Source organism: Phoxinus phoxinus (assembly GCF_949152265.1).
Source record: "Phoxinus phoxinus genome assembly, chromosome: 25".
Classification (NCBI taxonomy): domain Eukaryota; kingdom Metazoa; phylum Chordata; class Actinopteri; order Cypriniformes; family Leuciscidae; genus Phoxinus; species Phoxinus phoxinus.
Genome location: NC_136900.1, coordinates 22,590,788 through 22,610,495, shown reverse-complemented (window position 1 = coordinate 22,610,495; position 19,708 = coordinate 22,590,788). Strand labels below are relative to the sequence as shown.

At 36.9% G+C, this 19,708-nt stretch overlaps 2 protein-coding genes across 3 annotated transcripts in view; one reads left to right on the top strand and one right to left on the bottom strand.

The window, feature by feature from the left end:
- Positions 1 to 1,579: 1,579 nt before the first annotated feature.
- Positions 1,580 to 10,070, top strand: prr33 (proline rich 33). Its single transcript, XM_079604127.1, has 3 exons — positions 1,580 to 1,827; positions 2,110 to 2,155; positions 5,772 to 10,070. Exon 3 carries the CDS (start codon positions 5,787 to 5,789, stop codon positions 8,754 to 8,756), a length of 2,970 nt encoding a protein of 989 aa, XP_079460253.1. The 5' UTR covers positions 1,580 to 1,827; positions 2,110 to 2,155; positions 5,772 to 5,786; the 3' UTR covers positions 8,757 to 10,070.
- Positions 5,474 to 19,708, bottom strand: part of lsp1a (lymphocyte specific protein 1 a) — a 37,603-nt gene continuing 23,368 nt past the window's right edge. For both annotated transcript variants that reach the window (XM_079604128.1, XM_079604129.1), the window contains exons 8-13: positions 19,178 to 19,259; positions 17,903 to 18,043; positions 16,414 to 16,518; positions 12,516 to 12,608; positions 12,291 to 12,396; positions 5,474 to 5,608 (exon numbers count right to left, since the gene is read on the bottom strand). In XM_079604128.1, the coding sequence (XP_079460254.1) occupies positions 5,583 to 5,608; positions 12,291 to 12,396; positions 12,516 to 12,608; positions 16,414 to 16,518; positions 17,903 to 18,043; positions 19,178 to 19,259 (553 nt within the window). In that variant the 3' untranslated portion in view covers positions 5,474 to 5,582. The remainder of the gene's footprint in view (positions 5,609 to 12,290; positions 12,397 to 12,515; positions 12,609 to 16,413; positions 16,519 to 17,902; positions 18,044 to 19,177; positions 19,260 to 19,708) is intronic.

The window sequence follows — 19,708 nt, the reverse complement described above, 5'->3', positions numbered from 1 at the left end:
TCTGTAAATGATTTTAAATTGAATTCGATAATTAACTTCGCTCTCTTGGTAAAAGACATTCAATGTGGTTACAATCGTAGCCATTCCAGCCTGACAACATTAGTTAATTTGTAGAAAGATAAACACAAGAACAGGAAATACGATAATAAATAGTAAGCAAATTAATAAATAATCATCAATTATAATAAATAAATGGTATATTATAAATTGGGGCTGTCAAAATTTGCATGTTAATTTAGCAAATTTTATTTACATTTTTTAATTAAAATTTGATAAAACACACATACACACAAAAAACTACCTGAAAATCTCAAAGCCCTGTTTACAAGGTTACATGGGTCAAAAACAATGAAAACAAAAACGTTTTTTTTTTACAGGTAAAAATCAGAACCGGCCCGACTGGACCAGTAGAAAAAACCTTAGCGTTGAGCCCTGATATATTAAAGGGACAGCTTATTGTGAGATTTATGTGGGTTAATGTGAATATTTTTTTAAGTTCACTTAAATTGTTATATTTTTTAAAGCCTATTAAATGTTAAAATTGCACACTTAAAACTGAGGGAAAAAAATTATTAGAGACATCAGTATCAGTGCTGGTATCAGTGATTCTACCCTTTATTTATAGCGCTTAGTAAAAGATACCATTAAACAAATATTTCAAACACACTGTATGTTGTTTCTGTTATTTTAGATATTTAATGTGAAAATATTACAATATAAAATATATTAAAAACGTTAATGTTTGGTGCGATTAATCGCAATTAATTACAGAAAATTGTGTCATTAATTCGTTATTTTTTTAATTGATTGACAGCACTAATTTAAATATGAAACCTCTCAAACCACTGTACATACAGAGGATTTGTGAATTTCACCAGTTAGTTACATTCTGAAATGCAGTGTTTAGATGAGTTTCATGTCTGAGAGACGCTAACAAGTCAGTCACAATGTTCTCTTTTATTGTAAACAAGTGTAAATGTCAACTTCATCATTTTTGTCAGAATGATTGACGTCTGTCATGTAACACATGAGCTTATTGGTGTAATCAAATCAGTCTGGCTTTTTATTCCAACCCTTACTCCTTGCCAGAGACTTCCGTAAATATTTGGTGTGTTTAATTACGGGGTTAAGTTTCAACTTAAGTTGAAGAAAAGTTCAACTTAAAAAGTTGAATCAGCCTTGGTGCTTGTTTGCACTACAACCTTTGCCAATCAATATGAAATGTGACAAACTCTGTTTCAAATATCTTAAGAAATTGAAATGTCTCGCAAACGACAATTCACAGGGGTCTACTTTAAAGTCGACATCAACGGAATTTGCTTTAGCTTTTTCTTCCCCATTGTGACGTATATCTGAGTGAAACTGCTTCTGAAACTGCACTTGATTTTGTTCATCAGGAATTGATTGGATCATTGAATCATTGTAGTTTGCTATTTCTCCAATTTCATGGTGACTTTAAAGATTTAACCTGAAATATCCCTTTAAAGGAAACAACTGCTTCTTCTTCTTCTTAACTGTAGGGGGCGCTGTGCTTATAGATGTGTAAATGAGGGTGTGCATCTGGTGTCATGGGGGAGGGGGGCACTTGGTAATATCTAAGGTGACCTGGATCCCCCCTGCTTCGCTGACGGTTCCCTCTACACCGTCACCAGTCAGTGTGCATTCTGAGTAACGGGCTCAGGGTTTTATTTTTGGACTGCTATGGAGCCTGTGCCTTCCATTTGAAGGAAGGGGGAATAGTTGAACTCAACATGAGTCTCCCGTTCTGACAGTCCAAGCTGGGACAAGCAGGCAGCCGCCGGACACCCCTGAACAGCAGACACGCAGGTATAAAACCACAGCAAAACCGCTTGAAATTTTATTTTTGTCTTCTGGTTATTATTATATGAATACCTAGTGTGGAAGTGCATGCCATGTCTGTCCTTTGGGAAAAGGCATTAACAGTTGTAGCAGGCTAACTTTCTGCATTAGGGAGTGTAATATAACACTGTTAAAATTAAATTAGTACTACCAATATATGTTTCAATGCAACCATATTTTATGTCTAATTTATATATGTCCTTTTCATTAAAATACAGTTGCATAATTCATGCATGTTTATGTTTACAGGGGACCTTGTCTGAACTGTCTTCAACTGTCTTACAGTCATCTCTTGGTAAGTTTAAGCACACACATACAAGTGTGCATATTGTCGTAGACCATATGTCTTTACATGTACAAATCCTTTTTTTTTTTTTTTGCTAAGAAGCAATTAGGCAGTGCATGATTTTACTGCTTTGCTATTCTCGCCCTTTCCTCTTTTGAACTTGCATCTTGGAAATTCTCCAAACGGCCCAGCCTACCAGGCCCTTAAAAGGATGACCTCCTCTCATATGTGTCTCTCTGGGCTGGAGACTTCTTTTACAAGCTCTTACAGGTGGCCTACATTTGAACTGTTGCAAAAAATTGTGTTATACAGACACAAAATAAATAAAAAATTCTCTGTATTTTACACTGTAAATAATATTTGCTTAGTTTTTGTAATTTGTAGTCAAATATCTAATCATTCTTTAAATAAGATAAATGTACTTATGAAGCAGAAATTGCTTATGTTAAGAATTTCTGTGTTTGGAGAAAATATATATTAAATTAAGATAAATTTAGTTATATTTATTTATTTTTATGCAAATGCTAATAAACCCATGGATTCATATATATTATACTATATTATTGCATAAATTAGCCAGGAGATTTCATGAATATGAATACTTTTTTTAATAGTCCAGTAATAATCAATACTGTATGAAAGAGCATAAAAACAGTTCTTTGATATATGATCTTAGGTTGTGCGTCAACAGACAACACTGAATCTGATTGGTAGTACATTTTCAGTGATTTATTATGTAATTTAATGTAGCTGTCCCACCTATGGCTACAGCAGTGGCTGCCCCCTTGGCATTGGTTTACAGTGAGGGTGGAGAGTGGCACCACACTCTGTGACAGAGCAGATTACTTGCTCATTTGCTTTCACCCTAAAATTAGGCCAAGGAGCCACCCTAGATTTGTGGTGGAAGTTTACTGCATGTGAATGTGTCATAAACTTGAGTTTTACAAAATCAAAATGAAGAATCATACAAAATATCAAGTTTATTGAAAATAAAAACGTTAATGGACTATAAATCACATTCTTTTTTAACCATGATACCATTGGGTAGAAAAAAAATTAATAACTAAACAAACAGGATGATATGAATATTATAAATATGATAAATGGACTATTTCCAGTGTTTTCTTGAAAACCAAAAAAGTGTAGTCAATTATGTGTTATGCAAAACGATGAACAATAGCAAAGAGGTAAGAAAATCAATGTCATATTTGTAATAAAATATAACACACCAAGGTGTAAAACAGATTGGTAATGACTTAAAAGGCATACGAATCAGCTTCAGGAATTTGGATTATTCTACTATTAATCTATTATTTTTTTAATTCTATATAAATGTAACAATATGTCAGAGTATAAAAATAGCATAGAAAATCAATACAAAAACGTAGTTGACAAAAATCTTAACTATCTATTTGACGTTCACATTCAGTTCACACTCATACATTGTTAAAGCTACACTGTGTAGGATTTTCTCCTATCTAGCGGTGAAATTGTATATGACTACCAACTAAATATTATTTTCTAGCCCCTCCCATTCCGAGGGCGTTTTAACTCCTACGGTGGCCGTATTGATTCAAATCTGCCGGCAGTCACGAGTAATCTCCCCCTTGCATTCGTCACGGTGCAACTGAGTGTAAAAACGTGAAAAGCGAAGCTTGAATTTCCAGGTATGTCCCTCTTTGGCTAATGTATTTTCAAGATGGAGGTGCAACATGGCTTCCGCCATTCGAGCAGCTCACCCATATTATAAATGGCAGATTCTACGCTTACGAGCATACTTGATTAGTTGTAGAGCTTAGATTCTCTGCCCGAACCCGAGCCCGAACTTGACCCGACCTGGCCACTATCCTCGGGCTGGGCCCTTGATAAAAGCACGTCATGTTGTATCATGCGCAGCGTCTCCTTCACTCGCACGCACCACACCGGGACTGCTGTGCTGTAGCTATTGTGTAGCTCAAGTGCATGAAGCTTGCAGATGTAAAGAAAAATAAATAAAAACAGGAGAATTAACTTTGAGCAAGTTTGGTGGAAAGTCGGAGGTATGGAACCATTTAAACAAGTCGTGGGCAGTGACAACATATGTGTTGGCTTTGTCGAGTGCATTGTGTGTGCGCTGCTCGCCTATGACAGCAGCGCCGAACGAGAGAGAGCAGAGGAGAACCGCTCTAAAACCAGCAAGTGTGGACGCAATTTTGCTTAAAAAATATTTTATATTCTAAAACCTTGTTGAATTATATTAGAGTAGTAGGTCCAAAGTTCATTCTTGTTAATTTTCTGTGTTCATCATTGTTCACATTTTTTTTTTACGTTTCTTCATTCAGATCCACTTGCGATCCATTCTGAATAAACAAACAACGCAGTTTACATGCATTCCTCCTTGTTGCATTTTTCATTAAGGTAATTCTAAACAGATTTCTGTAACGTTAGTTCAAACAACTCGGAAATTGTAGTTGAAAACGTCAGTTATAACGGCCCACGTTTAAAAAAAATGGTCGGGTTTAAATCGGGCTCGGGCTCATAATTACAGTTAATGTGTCGGGCCGGGCCGGGCTCGGACACAACGTGCACGGGCTCGGGTAGGGTCGGGCTTGATTTTTTGGGCCCGATCTAAGCTCTAATTAGTTGGTAGAAGTAATTATCACATTAATGAGCACATATCATTTTGAAAGAACAAAGTGGTTTTTGCTAAGAATCAACTTAAAAAATTACACAGTGTAGCTTTAAAAGTGGACATAATATCAGCACAAATACTGCTAAAAAATACTGAGGGAAAAAAAATAATTCAGAGAAAAGGTTTTTTTTTATTTTTTTTTGCTTTTTCCATTATATGACAAATAGATATTAAGAAAACAACCCAAAGCCTTTACATTAGAACGTTAAAAAAAATTAAGCAATCATCAAAAATCATAGACAGATAAGCACATACATTGTATACATACATTTCAATTGTTACTTCCTTATGTTGTTTTTTAGGTATATATATAAATATTAGGGGTGGGGCGGGGGGGTATTCGATTCACATAATTAAAAAAATCCATACTCTAGAGTGTTACATTACATAAACTTCGCTGTACTACTTAAAGCTATTGACGCATTAGAGTGCTAATAATTACAATAAAGCCGCGAAAAAGGACTCAAATACTGCCTCTTAAATGCATGCGAACAGCTTATTGCGCTTGAATGGTCAAATACACACACTATAAGAAAAGTAATACAAAACCGTAATTTTTTTTTTACAATCGAATCGAAATTTGATTTAAAATTGAGAATCGAATCGTGAGTAACCAAAAGATTCCCACCCCTAATATATATATATATATAATATATATATATATATATATATATATATATATTATTAGGTGTGTGTGTGTGTGTGTGTGATAATGTATAATGTTCTTGGTGAATCTGGAAAGATGCTATTGCTGAATTAAATTCCTCACAAGTCATCGCTGGACAATTCATCTGAAAGAAAAAGAAAACAACAGTATTAGTGAACAACAAGCTTTTTTTCTGATTTATTTTAAAACTGTCTATTTTTGGAATGGTTTGCACTTTGCTACCATTATTAGCAAAAACAATCATTATTGTCATGTTCAAAGTACACAATATCTATTATTTGTTTCAGGGGGTTGACGATTTTATGGCTGGCAATATCGCCAATGCTGCCCAGGCTGGCCTGCTATCCCAGCAGTACCCACCACCTTTGCCTCCCAAACCTGGGAAAGAAAATGTCCGGCTCCAGAAACTACTCAAGAAGACAGCCAAGAAAAAAGCTGCTGCGCAGGCCTCACAACCATTGGTCCCCTTCCGCTCAAGTCTCTCTCCAGTAAATGAAGCAAGCCCTGACTTGGAGCGCAGTGATCACTCAACTCCTCCTAAAACTCCAGAGGCACCTTTCTATATTGGCACGGTACATCCGCGCTTTAACGTCCGACCACTGTATCAGCATGTTGCGTCCCCTTATCCTCATCACAGAGGATTCACATATGGGAAGACAACAAGGTTTTCACCACAACCATATGTGGCTCTGGGCCACAACGCTCCCCAACCCCTAGCTCCAGCATTTCCATACACAGCCTCACCAATACCAGGACTTGACACACATGCTACGGCTCCAATAACTATTCTGCATACTACACAAAGAGCGGAAGTCAGCTCAACTCTTACCACCCATGTAATTACCTCTAAAACTCCAAGCCCTCAGCCAACTGTTTTAAATGATTCTAGAAAAACAAAACCATTGTTTGAAGTTCCTCAGATCACCAATTATACGGCAAAGTCAGCAGGGTTGATAACACCTTATGCATCACCAACAAGGAGTAAAACATCTACTGCAGAGTTAATGAGAGGCCCAACACCAACATTTGAGGTTAGAAGGATAGTGACACCAACAACGGAAATAAGAGACAGAACACCAACCAGAGAGATCAGAAGGGTTGCAACACCGACGGTTGAAATCAAGAGGATTACCCCAACTTCAGAAATTATGAAAACCCAAACTCCAACTTCTGAAATCAAGAAAGAGACAATCCCATCGTCTGAAATGAAGAGGGTCAGTACTCCTGCTTCAGAGATTAAACAAAATGCAACACCTACACTCGAGACAAAACAAGGTACAACTCCAACACTCGAGATAAAGGGGGTTGCAACACCAACTAGAGTAAAAACACCAACATATGACTTAACCTCAACAAAAACATCTTCAGGACGACCCAAGACACCCTCGGGTAACGCATCACGTGTTAGAGTATCTGTGATTGAGATTTCAAGACCAAATCCACTTTTATTTGCTGTTTCTCCTGTTCACATGGAGGGCAGACGATCCAAAACGCCAACTTCAAGCATGGCTGGTCCACATGATGAAATTCATAAAATTTCAAATCAGGTGAATAACACCAATCATTCAGGAATATTCCAAAATGGGGACATAGATGTCAAATCAACTGAACTCTTAAAAGAAAAAACAGATATGGCCACTTCAGAAAACCTATCAAAAGTCGAGTCATCAAAGCCAAAGACTCCAATGCAGGAAAGCCGAAACCTCAATGCAAATCTACATCCAAAGACTGAAACCCCAACAGCACCCAATGTTGAACTCGCACAGCATGGTTTGTCTTCAGTTGGCTATCAAAGAACGTTATTTAGAGTCCCTCTATTTGCAGGTCAAAGACCAAAAACACCAACAGCACCTAAATCCCAAACAACATATTATGGATTGACTCCCGTTGAATATGTTGCCCATGGAGGAATAAAGAGTTACTCACCCGGTTTTAGCATTTCTACACCAACTGTACTACCAAGTGTAGAGGAAACTCATCTTCCAAAACAGGAACCATTAGTACCTCAACCTGATGAAAATGTGACCATGACAAATGATAAGTCTGAGGTAAAGCCTAAAGAGCGAGATAAAGTCCAGCCACCTCTGAATGTTGTTGTTAAAGATGAAACCGCTGTGGTAGCTCCACCTCCAGAGGTTCCAAAGGCAGCATCTAAACCAGAAGCTAACTCTGTAGAGGATGTTTGCAAGACACCTGTGCCAAAAATTCCTGATGTTAAAATTCCAACCATTGTGATATCTGTAGCTGACGCACCACCATCAGAAGCAAAAGCAGAGGCTATAAGCACTGTGACGCCAAGAGTCAGAACTCCAACCTATGGATCTCCCAGACTTTCCCAAATGACACCAACCCCTCCAACTACGAAGGAAACTCCAAAACCTGAAAGTAAGGCTGTGCCATTGCCTGACATAGACATGGGAAAGCCAGCACTTCCAAAGCTGTCGAAAGGTAAAGTTAAAGCGGAAACAACCAGAGTGCAAGAGAAACCAACCGAGGCAAACATATCTTTGTTAGAGAGAATTAAGAAGCAGAATCTTGCATCTGAAAAACCTCCTGAAAATGGAGAGGTTAAAGATGTGGTTAAGCCTCTGGCTAAACCAAAAGAAGACCAAAAGCACCTTGAAACAAAGGACACTGAACATGTAAAGGTTGAAAGAGGGGAGACAAAAGCTAGTCCCCAACAAGTGATCAAGCCTACAGTGGATATGAAGGAGGGTGAAGGCTCTTCCCTATCTGCAGAACCTCTCTTGAAGTCAAAACTCAGTGGCTGGTCTCGCCTTAAAAAACACATGGTAGTCGAAGCAGAGGAACCCAAATTTCCAGAGGGGGAGCCTGGGTCAAAGAAAGATGTCCATGCCAGCGCTAATCAAAATACAAGTGAAATGCAAAATAAGTCTGAAGACGAAGATAAGCTTAGTGAGAGCCAGGACAGTAAAGACTCCCCTAGGGCAACAAAGATGTGGGATGCTGTCCTCTTCCAAATGTTCTCCACCAAAGAGAACATAATACAACAAATTGAATCCAATAAAACTGAGGAGCAAAAGAAGATGGAGGCAGAACAGAAGACTGCAAAAGAGATTCCCTCATTTGCGCAGCGTTTGCCAGTTCTCCTGTACAGCCCGCGGTTTGATGCCAGAAGACTAAGAGAGGCAGCTTCTCGACCAGCAACAAAGATTGCAACAGTTTTTGAAATGGGACTCATTGGCCGCAAAAATAAAGACGAAGAACCAAAAGACTTTAATAGAACAGCCAAAGGCTTCAGTACTTATTAAACCACTGACATCTAAGTGGATAACACATAAATGATAGGCAAGGCTATCATTGCAATTGTAGAGTTCTGTTTATTATCTCACACAATTCTTTCCCTAAAACTTTTAATTTTATATCTTTATAACAGGTCAGTTTGTAATTAAACTAAATTACTCTCTGTCAAATGCACAATAGCCAGTAATTGCCCACTTGTCAGTTGGCATTGGCCATTTAAGTTAATAATGAATAAAGAAAATAAAAAAATATATATATTTTTGCTTAAGACTTTCAAAACTTATCTTGACCATTTTTTATAAGCATGTCAAATATGGTAATATTTTACTGATACTTGCATCCCTGAACATCTTTGTCAAAAAAAAAAATATAATAATTTAATAAAAAGAAAAATGATGACTCCAGCCTGCCACAAGTCACCAAAATCTAAGAAAATCAAGAAAGTGTTTTTGGGTATACAAATATGAAATAAATGCATCTTTTAGCTTTTAAATATTACGTTATCTTACGGCATTCTTTTTTTGACATTACAATAAATAGCACCACACCTTTTTCCATAGCAAAAATATTTTTTACAGCCAAATGTAGCTTAATGAAGGATAAAATTTATGGAGAACAGCATAACAAGTATTGTGAATATAAGCCATATATATGTATATATATATATATATATATATATATATATATATATATATACTGTATATATATATACATTTTTTATAATTCTTTCCTGTCGATCTTTAAAGATAACATGGTGTCAAGGCCAAGGGACAAACTGCTAATGTATGTTTTTTTTAAGGTGTATGAACAATTGAGTGTAAGTTTTAGGTGGGTGTGCAAAGTGGAACTGGTTAACTGTGGAAGAAAGAATTAAGAGATAGTATAAGAGAGATGTAAACAGTAAGTATGGTAAGTTTTGGAATTTGTTATAAGCCTTATTAGTACTGAAAGCAAGGCATGGTGCACTCTGCCGATTGCATACTTGGTGCTCAGTGTTGACAAATGGCTTTCACTGATGGAGCCCTAAAATAGGCCTTACAAACCTAAAAAATATAAATGCTCTGGTTTTTCCATGTGATTAAATGAATAAAAGTGAATGCTGATTGTCAACTCATGCATGTTCTCATTTCAGGCTTAGATCATGTTAAGTTGTAGGCTTGGCCTTTTTTGCATGTTTGTCTTTTGTTGCAGAAACCGTCAGACTGAGAATATTTTCTCTTTACTGACAGTGATGTGTATAATGCTTTGCATTCTAAGCTGCACTGTACTAGATTTAATGTTATTTTATATATTTTTCTAATAAAATACATGTTTTAAGAGATTATATTATTCTTATTCTTTTGTATTACATCACTTTTATGGCACTAGCCATTGAATGAAAACATTTGCATTATGTTAGCAGCTTGCTGTGATTTGTTTGAGATACAAGTGTCAAATATATGATCAAACAGTCATATGAAAACCCTGCAGATTACAAGACTTAAAAAGGTTTAAATTATTTCCAGGCGTTTTCAGATATAGCTTATTTTTAACAGGCATTATATTAGCTCTCCATAGTTTAGTTTAGATATCATACATTGGTCTTCTTAAGTATTTATGTTATATACAGGTGAAACTCGAAAATTTTTAATATCATGCAAAAGTTCATTTATTTCAGTAATTCAAATTAAAAGGTGAAACTAAAATATTATATAGACTCATTACATGGAAAGTGAGATATTTCAAGCCTTTATTTGTGATAATTTTGATGATTATGGCTTGTGGTTAATGAAAACCCCAAATTCAAAATTAGAATATTGTGAAAAGGTTTTCATAGCTGTAAGCCATAAGCATCAAAATTATAACAAATAAAGGCTTGAAATATCTCACTGTGCATGTAATGAGTCTATATAATATATTAGTTTCACCCTTTAAGTTGAATTACTGAAATAAATGAACTTTTGCACGATATTCTAATTTTTTGAGTTTCACCTGTATGTCAGGCTTTGCAAACTTTTACTGTAAGATATGAACCCGACTGTTATGCCACAACATAAGTAACAGTGTTCATTCTAATGCCTGATCTGTGGTCAGTGATATCAGATATGTAAGGATTCATGTACAGTCAGACGTTCTTTGTCTCATAATAATTTTTTGCTGTTTATGCATCTGTAAATACAGTGACTAAACGGTCAACTTCACATTATTTTTCTTAATAGCATTAAAATAATCTGAATTGTAATTCATTTACACACTGAAAGTTATCAAAGAACCCTCCCTTTATAATCGCTGGAGCTGTCAATAACACAATGCGAGATTATCAGAGTTCAGGACTCTCACCAAAACCCCCATTAATCAATGATGCTGTCTACACTGCACAATGAATTTCTTATTTACATCATGTTTGCACTGTTGGTTATGATGAAATTATTCATTACGAGTGCAGAAATTGAGTTGTAATGACGAGATCACTGCATTCATGCGCTCAACAGACATGTCTGTCATCGGCTACAATGCTCATTGCTGCAACCTTTTATGCGGCGGCAGTAGATCTAAAAGTAATACTATAATTAACACTTTTCATGATTAGTTAATCTCGACAGCTGTAACAGTAAAAACTTAAACGTTTTCAAGAGAGTTCCAGATGTACAACCCCAATTCTAAAAAAGTTGGGACGCTGTGTAAAATGTAGATAAAACAGAATGCAATGATTTGCAAATATCATAAACCCATATGTTATTCATAGAAAACATCAAATGTTTAAACTGAGGAAATGTACCATTTTAAGAAAAAAAAGAAGGTGATTTTGAATTTAATGGCCACAACACGTTTAAGTGTTACTAAAAATAAACTGCTGGGGGGAACATTTAGCAACTAATAAGGTTAATTTAAACAGGTCAGTAACATGATTGGGTATAAAAAAAGAGTATCTAGAGACTTCTCTCAGAAGCAAACAATATTTATCTCCCAAAACTCCATGCAACTGGTCTCCTCAGTTCCCAGACGTATACGGACTGTTGTAAAAACAAGAGTGGTTGGTAAACATGGCCCTGTCCCAATTTGTAATGGTCAACAAATTCAAAATTACCTTATTTTATTATACAATTTCCTCAGTTTAAACATTTTATTTGTTTTCTATGTTCTATTGTGAATAAAATATGGGTTTATGCAATTTTCAAATTCCATTCTGTTTTTATTTATATTTTACACAACTTTTTTGGAATTGGGATTGTACTTATTTCATATGCAAAGATGCTAGCCAATCATAGCAGTGGGCATTTACTTAGTATTCACTCATTATTTAATTGACATTCACAGTAGAGGCACTCCTTCCAACAGAGCATGCAAATTAAAGGACTAAAGGGGTAGAAAAATTGCCTTGTATTTCTAAATTATGACAATTTTGCTGTAAAATCATACTAACATTATAAGTGCACCTCAGGAAACATGAAATACTAATAAAAAAAATCATGACCCATTTAAACGTTCTCTCAAGGACTTTTTTACTTTAAAAAGCTTTCAAATTTGAGATTTATTATGTAAAATAGTGGAATGTGTCTCACTTGGTTTTCCATTTGGGTAGACACTGCAATGATCACCTTCAGTGGGAATCTTGTTGTATTTGCCATGGCCTGTCACAACAAACTTGTACCGTTTACCTGAGGATCCCTAAAAATATAAAAGGTGATTAAAATAAATGTTAGAGAAGGGCATTAAGTAAGTGACTCATTCCCAACCTATTTTTATGATTTTGAGGTTTATCAGTACAAGATTCTTTGAATATTTACCTTTCCTCCCAGTCCTGGCTTCTCTGCCGCAGAACCTTCTCCTATAATTTCCCACATGTTCTTTTTCTGCAGAACATCTCCAAGTTTAAGATCCTGTGAATGATAATTAGGAGGAACAATAAACATTGCTGAGAATTACTTTATTCTCCCAAATCTGCTGTTTTATTCCTGGCTATAACACCCTTTTATTGAATAGTTTACCTGCAATTTAAGACGTTCACTAAATTAATGTCTAGATCATTATCTGAGAACGTATCTGTTACGACAGTAACTCTGGCTAATATTACCCTGTCCCAACTTTTTTGAGATGGCCATCAAATTCAAAATTACCTTATTCTTTCCTTTAAATGGTATATATCTACAGTTTAAACATTTGATATGTTTTCTATGTTCTATTGTGAATAAATATGGGTAACGTTCACTTTCGAGGGAACTCTACACATGCGTCCGAATGTTGGCCCTGTCTCAACAGAATTTTGATGCTTTGAGAACAATAATACCCTCTGTGCCATACTGACAAATGCATGTCATAGTGTGAATCATGACGACCACAGCCTAGGACATAAACACCCGAGACCCTGGTGTAGAGTCTTGATCCAGGCTGTAAAATCTAATGAATGTGTGTGCCCAGCCCGCTGCATCATACACTTGGAGAGAAACTCCTGACAGTAAAGTCTTAGATGCTGCCGTACTCCTAATAGAACGGGGCCTCACAACTAGAGGCAACGGAAGGTCATGTGCCTCATAAACCATAGAGATAGCCTCAACAATCAATTTGGTTATTCTCTGCTTGGACATCGAGGAACCCCACCTGGGTAAAACGGTAGATAACACCTTGTCAGTCTTAAGCCACTGAGCAGACCTTTGGATGTAACACTCAAGAGACCTAACACTGCAAAGCACATTAAGCCTCTCTTGGGTCTGCCGACAGAAATGGAGGATGATGAATTGCCTGCAAGACTACTGAGTGTGCTACGTTAGTTGAAACTTTAGGGACGTATCCTGGTCTAGGGTGAGGGAGCAAACTCTAGGAAGGAGGAGGCAACAGAGATGTAATAGCATGCAAGAAAGCCATTTTAAGAGTAAGGAACTTCTCTGAAATAGTTCCAATAGGTTCAAAGGGTGCCTGGGACAGCCCCTTTTAGAACCACGGTCAAATCCCAGACCGGGACTCTTGCATATACAGCAGGCCTTAACCTCAATGTGCCACGAAGGGAACGAGATACCAGATGGTGTCACCCCAAAGATCAATCGCCTAAAGGTGCGTGGTAAACCTTCAACGTGGAGGGGGATAGACAAGCAGAAAAACTATTCTGAAGGAACCCCAGAACTGAACCAACCGGGCAGTAAACAGGGTCCAACTGAAGTTCTTTGCATCATAAATATAAAGTGTAATATAGTGAAGACTCTCCACTTTAAAAGCGTATAGTTTTGCCGTGGAGGGAGCTTTTAGAATTTAAGATGGTCTTAACAACCTCAGTTGAGTTCAGCATTTGAACCTTCTCAGAGGTCAAACCCACAACTTCCACATGTCCATCCGGGGATATTGGTAGATTGTGCCCCCAGCCTGTGACAAAAGGTCACTCCTGAGGGAAATCTCCCAAGGAGAACCATACAGGAGAGACAACAGTTTTGTGAACCATGCTTGGGCCGTCCAGAACGGCTACTAGCAGTAGACGAACTCTGTCCTGGCGAACTCCGTCTAGAACTCCTGGGAGCAGAGCGATCAGTGGAGATGCGTATAGGAGCAGGCTCGGCCCCGTCTGCACCATGTCATCTAAACCCAGTGAAGCTGGATGCGTGAGGGAAAACCAGAGCAGACAGTGCATCATCTCCTCGGATGTGAATAAGTCCGCTACCGCCTGGCCTAACTTCCTCCAAATCAACTCCCAACGTCCATAGTCGTGGGAACGTTTTCTAAGCTCGGGGTCAAATAACTTGCCCACCTCCCCCACCGTTGTTTTACAAAATAGTTCATTTGGACACAGAAGCAGCGCAGAGACTCAGTTTGTCTGTTTTAATGTTGTTGTTTTCATAAAAAAAATATTAATGAACTACAAACTAAGCATTCATTTTAAAGTAAGGGGGAAATGCAAAGATCTTTTATTTGTGTGTGTTACTATGTGGGTATATATCATCCATCTTATTCATTTTGTTAATAAAAGTTTGATGTTTAATATAAGCAAACTTGTCATAGTACTATTTTATTGGAGATGTTTTCATTAATAATAATGAACCGCAAAATAAGCACTAGTTTTTAAGTAAGGAGAAAAACAAAGACCTTTAATTTATTTGTGTTACAACGCGCGTATACCATGTCTTTAGTCTTATTGGTTTTGTTAATAAAAGTTCTCTGTTATATAACTGAGATTGTCATTGTACTATTTTGTTGTTTTGTTTTTTTTCATTAAAAGTAACATTGAATCAACCTTTAGCATTTGTTTTGTTCCAAGAAAGGAAAGATCTAATGTTAAAGATTAAAATAAGCGCTACAGACCCTGAGCGCTGTTAACAAATATATTTTCTTGTATAATATGCAGTGTAATCGGTAACACCAGTGTTGTTACAAGTTTGTTAATCAATAGGAAAATTTCCTCATCGGCATATCCCTTTGTGTACAGCTTAGATATCCTTAAGTAAAATGTTTATAAATGACTAGAATACGAGATTAGTTGCTGCTGAGGGACAATAGACCCTTGCTCTTTGCAATGACTGTGATGGTAGTTAATTCTTAATGTTGGCTACAGACATGATACAGGTTTACTGTTGACCACATATTGTAACGTTATAGGCTTCTTAAGGCAAGCTATTTTTGATTTATTTTTCATTTTTGCTTTTATACTTTTAAGTTGATTTTGATTAGTTATTTTTCAATCTCAAAAGAAATATTTTTATTTGTATTATAGAGAGGTTTGCACAAGAGTTAGCTCTAAACTGTGCAAACATTAAACTTGCTGAAATTGCTTTTGTCTACTCTGGAAGTCTTCCGTTAGCTCTGCTAAACTATAATTACTGTAACTGAAACGAAATATATAAAGACTAAATACAACAGTGTTAACAAAATAAAAACTAATTAAACCGAAAAAAAAAAACAATTTATTAAACTAAACTAAAATTTATAGCAAATTTGAAATTGATATTAAAATGAAAAATAATTTAATTCATTTAAAATTCCAAACCTATAATAACCTTGGTATGGATTACTTTAATAATATGTATATGCTGCTTTTGTGTCCTTTCAGAAACTGGAAATCTCCCATTCCCATTCATTGTAATTGCATGGAAGAGAGACCAGCACAGGCTTCAGAATTGCTTGTTTAGTGTTCCACAGAAGAAAGTAAATCAAACGAGTTTGGAACAACGTGTTGGTGAGTAAACGATTGTTGGGTGAACTATTTGTTTGATATAAACCAGGGGCTGTGATGTTAAACTTACATTATCCTAATGTACTTAAGCATCACTTGATTAATGATTCAAAGATAAATTGCTGTTGTGTAGCTTAATGATTTTTCTTTTGTAAAGAAAGTAACAGCAATGTTTTGTCTTCAAAAGTCTTTACATTTGACAGAAACAATGTTCATTACATCTGGATGTAAAGATTTTTTTAGACCTTAACCACTAACATTATAAAACACATATCCACATCAGAGAATATTGCAGTTTATATGACATAATGATTGATTAACTGGATTTTGTGAAAACAAGGGAAAATAAGTGAAGGTGCAGTAGATCATTCTGCCACAAGGAGGCACTATAAATGCATTATTTTGTGATTTTACTTGATTACAATTGGTATTTTTACTTTATTACGATTAGAATTTGTATTCCACCATGGATCAAATACATTTAACTCCCCAGCCCAGTGGTTAACTTTACCCAGGATCATTAATAGACTCACAGTCACAGATGGTGTGGAAGGGGAGTGTCTGTTCCCGCCTTCTGGACTTCCTTTCACCCAATGGTTGATCAGATTTGCTACTCCGACTTTCACAATGTCTGTATCCTAAAAATATAAAACCGTAGGCTACATAAATTAGGACACTTGCAAAAAAAATAGCCAAAAAATGTATTACAAATAATTAAAATGTTTTTTTTGTACGTTTTAGTTTTTACTTCATACAGTGGGGAGAACAAGTATTTGAAACACTGCCGATTTTGCAGGTTTTCCCACTTACAAAGCATGTAGATGTCTGTAATTTTCAAAAATCCCGAAAATCACATTGTATGATTTTTAAGTAATTAATTTGTATTTTAGAGATTGTAGAGATCATATGTGTCCTGTAGTTCTTGACCAGGTTTGCACACACTGCAGCAGGGATTTTGGCCCACTCCTCCATACAGACCTTCTCCAGATCCTTCAGGTTTCGGGGCTGTCGCTGGGCAATACGGACTTTCAGCTCTCTCCAAAGATTTTCTATTGGGTTCAGGTCTGGAGACTGGCTAGGCCACTCCAGGACCTTGAGATGCTTCTTACGGAGACACTCCTTAGTTGCCCTGGCTGTGTGTTTCGGGTCGTTGTCCTGCTGGAAGACCCAGCCACGACCCATCTTCAATGCTCTTACTGAGGGAAGGAGGTTGTTGGCCAAGATCTTGCGATACATGGCCCCATCCATCCTCCCCTCAATACGGTGCAGTCGTCCTGTCCCCTTTGCAGAAAAGCATCCCCAAAGAATGATGTCTCCACCTCCATGCTTGACGGTTGGGATGGTGTTCTTGGGGTTGTACTCATCCTTCTTCTTTCTCCAAACACGGCGAGTGGAGTTTAGACCAAAAAGCTCTATTTTTGTCTCATCAGACCACATGACCTTCTCCCATTTCTCCTCTGGATCATCCAGATGGTCATTGGCAAACTTCAGACTGGCCTGGACATGCACTGGCTTGAGCAGGGGGACCTTGCGTGCGCTGCAGGATTTTAATCAATGACGGCGTAGTGTGTTACTAATGGTTTTCTTTGGACTAATGGACTGTGGACATGTTGAACATGACCGAACTGAAAGGGAAAGTCTCGGTTACGTATTTAACCCTCGTTCCGTAGTCCCGTCGCCACTATTGCTGGACCACCGCTGACTCCGGGCTCCGCTCGGCTCCTCGGCGGAAAAACAAAGATGCGATGCACCTTCTGCTCATTATATGCTCGCGCTGCGAGGCAGAGCAACTGATGCAATTATCGCATGCCAATGTGCATTGGCTAGTTTTATTACACTCGAAGTAGATTGGTCTCTCAAAGCGATCCTAATCAGTACGGTACGTCCGACTACATCTCCGTTCCATCCATCAGGGAACAAGGGTTACATACAAAGACGTTTTCTATTATTTAGTAGGAAATACTTTCTTTTTTTCTTTTTTTTTTGGTGTGGGAGTAAATAAATGACCGTCTGATTTCTGACCTTTGAGGGCATTCCTTTTAGGCTGGTTTGACTCCAGGCCTCTCCAGCTTCAAAAATATTTTTTTTGGAGGCCACTGGAGCAGAGACACATGGCATATCCACTACCACTGGCTTAGTCATCTTTGCTTCTTTGGACGAGATCTGAAACACATTATGGCAGTCAGACTCAGTAAGTCAAGAGTGATATATTGTTTCTAAGGAAATGCAAATTTAACTATAGACTGTCTCAGGAGGCAGAGATACTCTAAATATAAACATCTAATCCATTAGTTTAAATGCTGCCAGAGACAGGCCTGGTAGCCCCAATAACGCTTTTACTAAGAGGCTGTTCTTAAAGGGGGGGTAAAATACTTAGTTTCAGTCAATCTCATGTTAATCTTGAGTACCTATAGAGTAATAGTGCGCCCTTCATATCTCCAAAAAGTCTTTAGTTTCATCATATTTATAAAATAAAAATACAGCTTTCCGATTCTATCCGGAAAAAGCCGAGGTCCTTGATTCTGGGCGTGGGCGGAGCTATAGAGTCAAGCGGGAGCGCCCGGGAAGGTTTGCTTATTATCGATCGTGGTGCGGTAGGCCATATTACTATATATATATATATATAAACCAACCGTTTTGCAAATCCAGCGACGACCTGGGCCTTGTTAATAAAACATTCGTCACTGAAATGACCAGAACACAAAACCGCACTTGCCACACTCCTTTGCTGTCCCGGAAATACAAACTGCATCCACTGTTCCAGTAACACTGGGTTCTTTGGGAAGCTGAACAAGGTAAACTTTCCCTCACATCCCAAAACACACTTTTTTGGAGACATTCTTGACATCAACCATTCTATTTAGCGCTGCTGATGATGATTTCCGGTAGTAGCGCGTCGATGAGCGCGGTCTTTCTCTCCTCTGGTCGACATGTGCGTGAACGCGCTTTTCCGAGAGCAATGCTCATATAAGGAGTTCCACTCTGGTCTACGTCATTAGATCTACGATAGAAAAAAACCAGCCGAAACGTGTTGCAACCCGGAAGTATGATTTTCATTACAGAAATTCTCTGTTATTCGTTCAAAATAACTTTTCAAACTTTGGCCATTATTAGCATGAGAATCCATCTCTTTAACACTGTAAACAACTCTGAATACATGAAACACCATTGTACCCCCCCTTTAAACCAGACATTAGATACTAAAATAAGAAGTTATAGTGCACACTTTGACTAGAAACTAATATATACAGATACATGAAAGCATAACATATAGTATTATGAGACTATAAATTGTACCTCGATTGCATGCGTGTATTGTTCCAGTTTGTCATCAATCTTGGGCAGGAGTACGGGTCTCTGGGACTTCTTGAAACTGTTACTGTTTTCAATACAAAAAATATTGATTGATACATATGAACCAGTGTTGTTATTGTTAACTAAAATAAAATAAAAAGAATTGAATTGAAATAAAATAAAATATACATATTATATATATGTATAAAAAACTTGAAAATTAGAAATGTTGTATTGGCAGCTAACTGAAGTAGGTTTAAGTTAAGTAATATGATTACTAACACTGAAATAAAAATAAATTAAAGCTATATAGAAATATAAAAAAAATTATAAATGCACATTACAAGCTTGAACTAAAATTACAATTAAAACTGAAAAAATAAAAATAAAATCTAATTCAAAATACTTATACAAATATAACAGTATAACACTGAAATTCAGGCAAAATGCATAAAACATATTCAGTCGTATATAATGTGTATAAGGCTACTATATATTGTACATATATAATATTTACATTTAAAAGTTACAAAA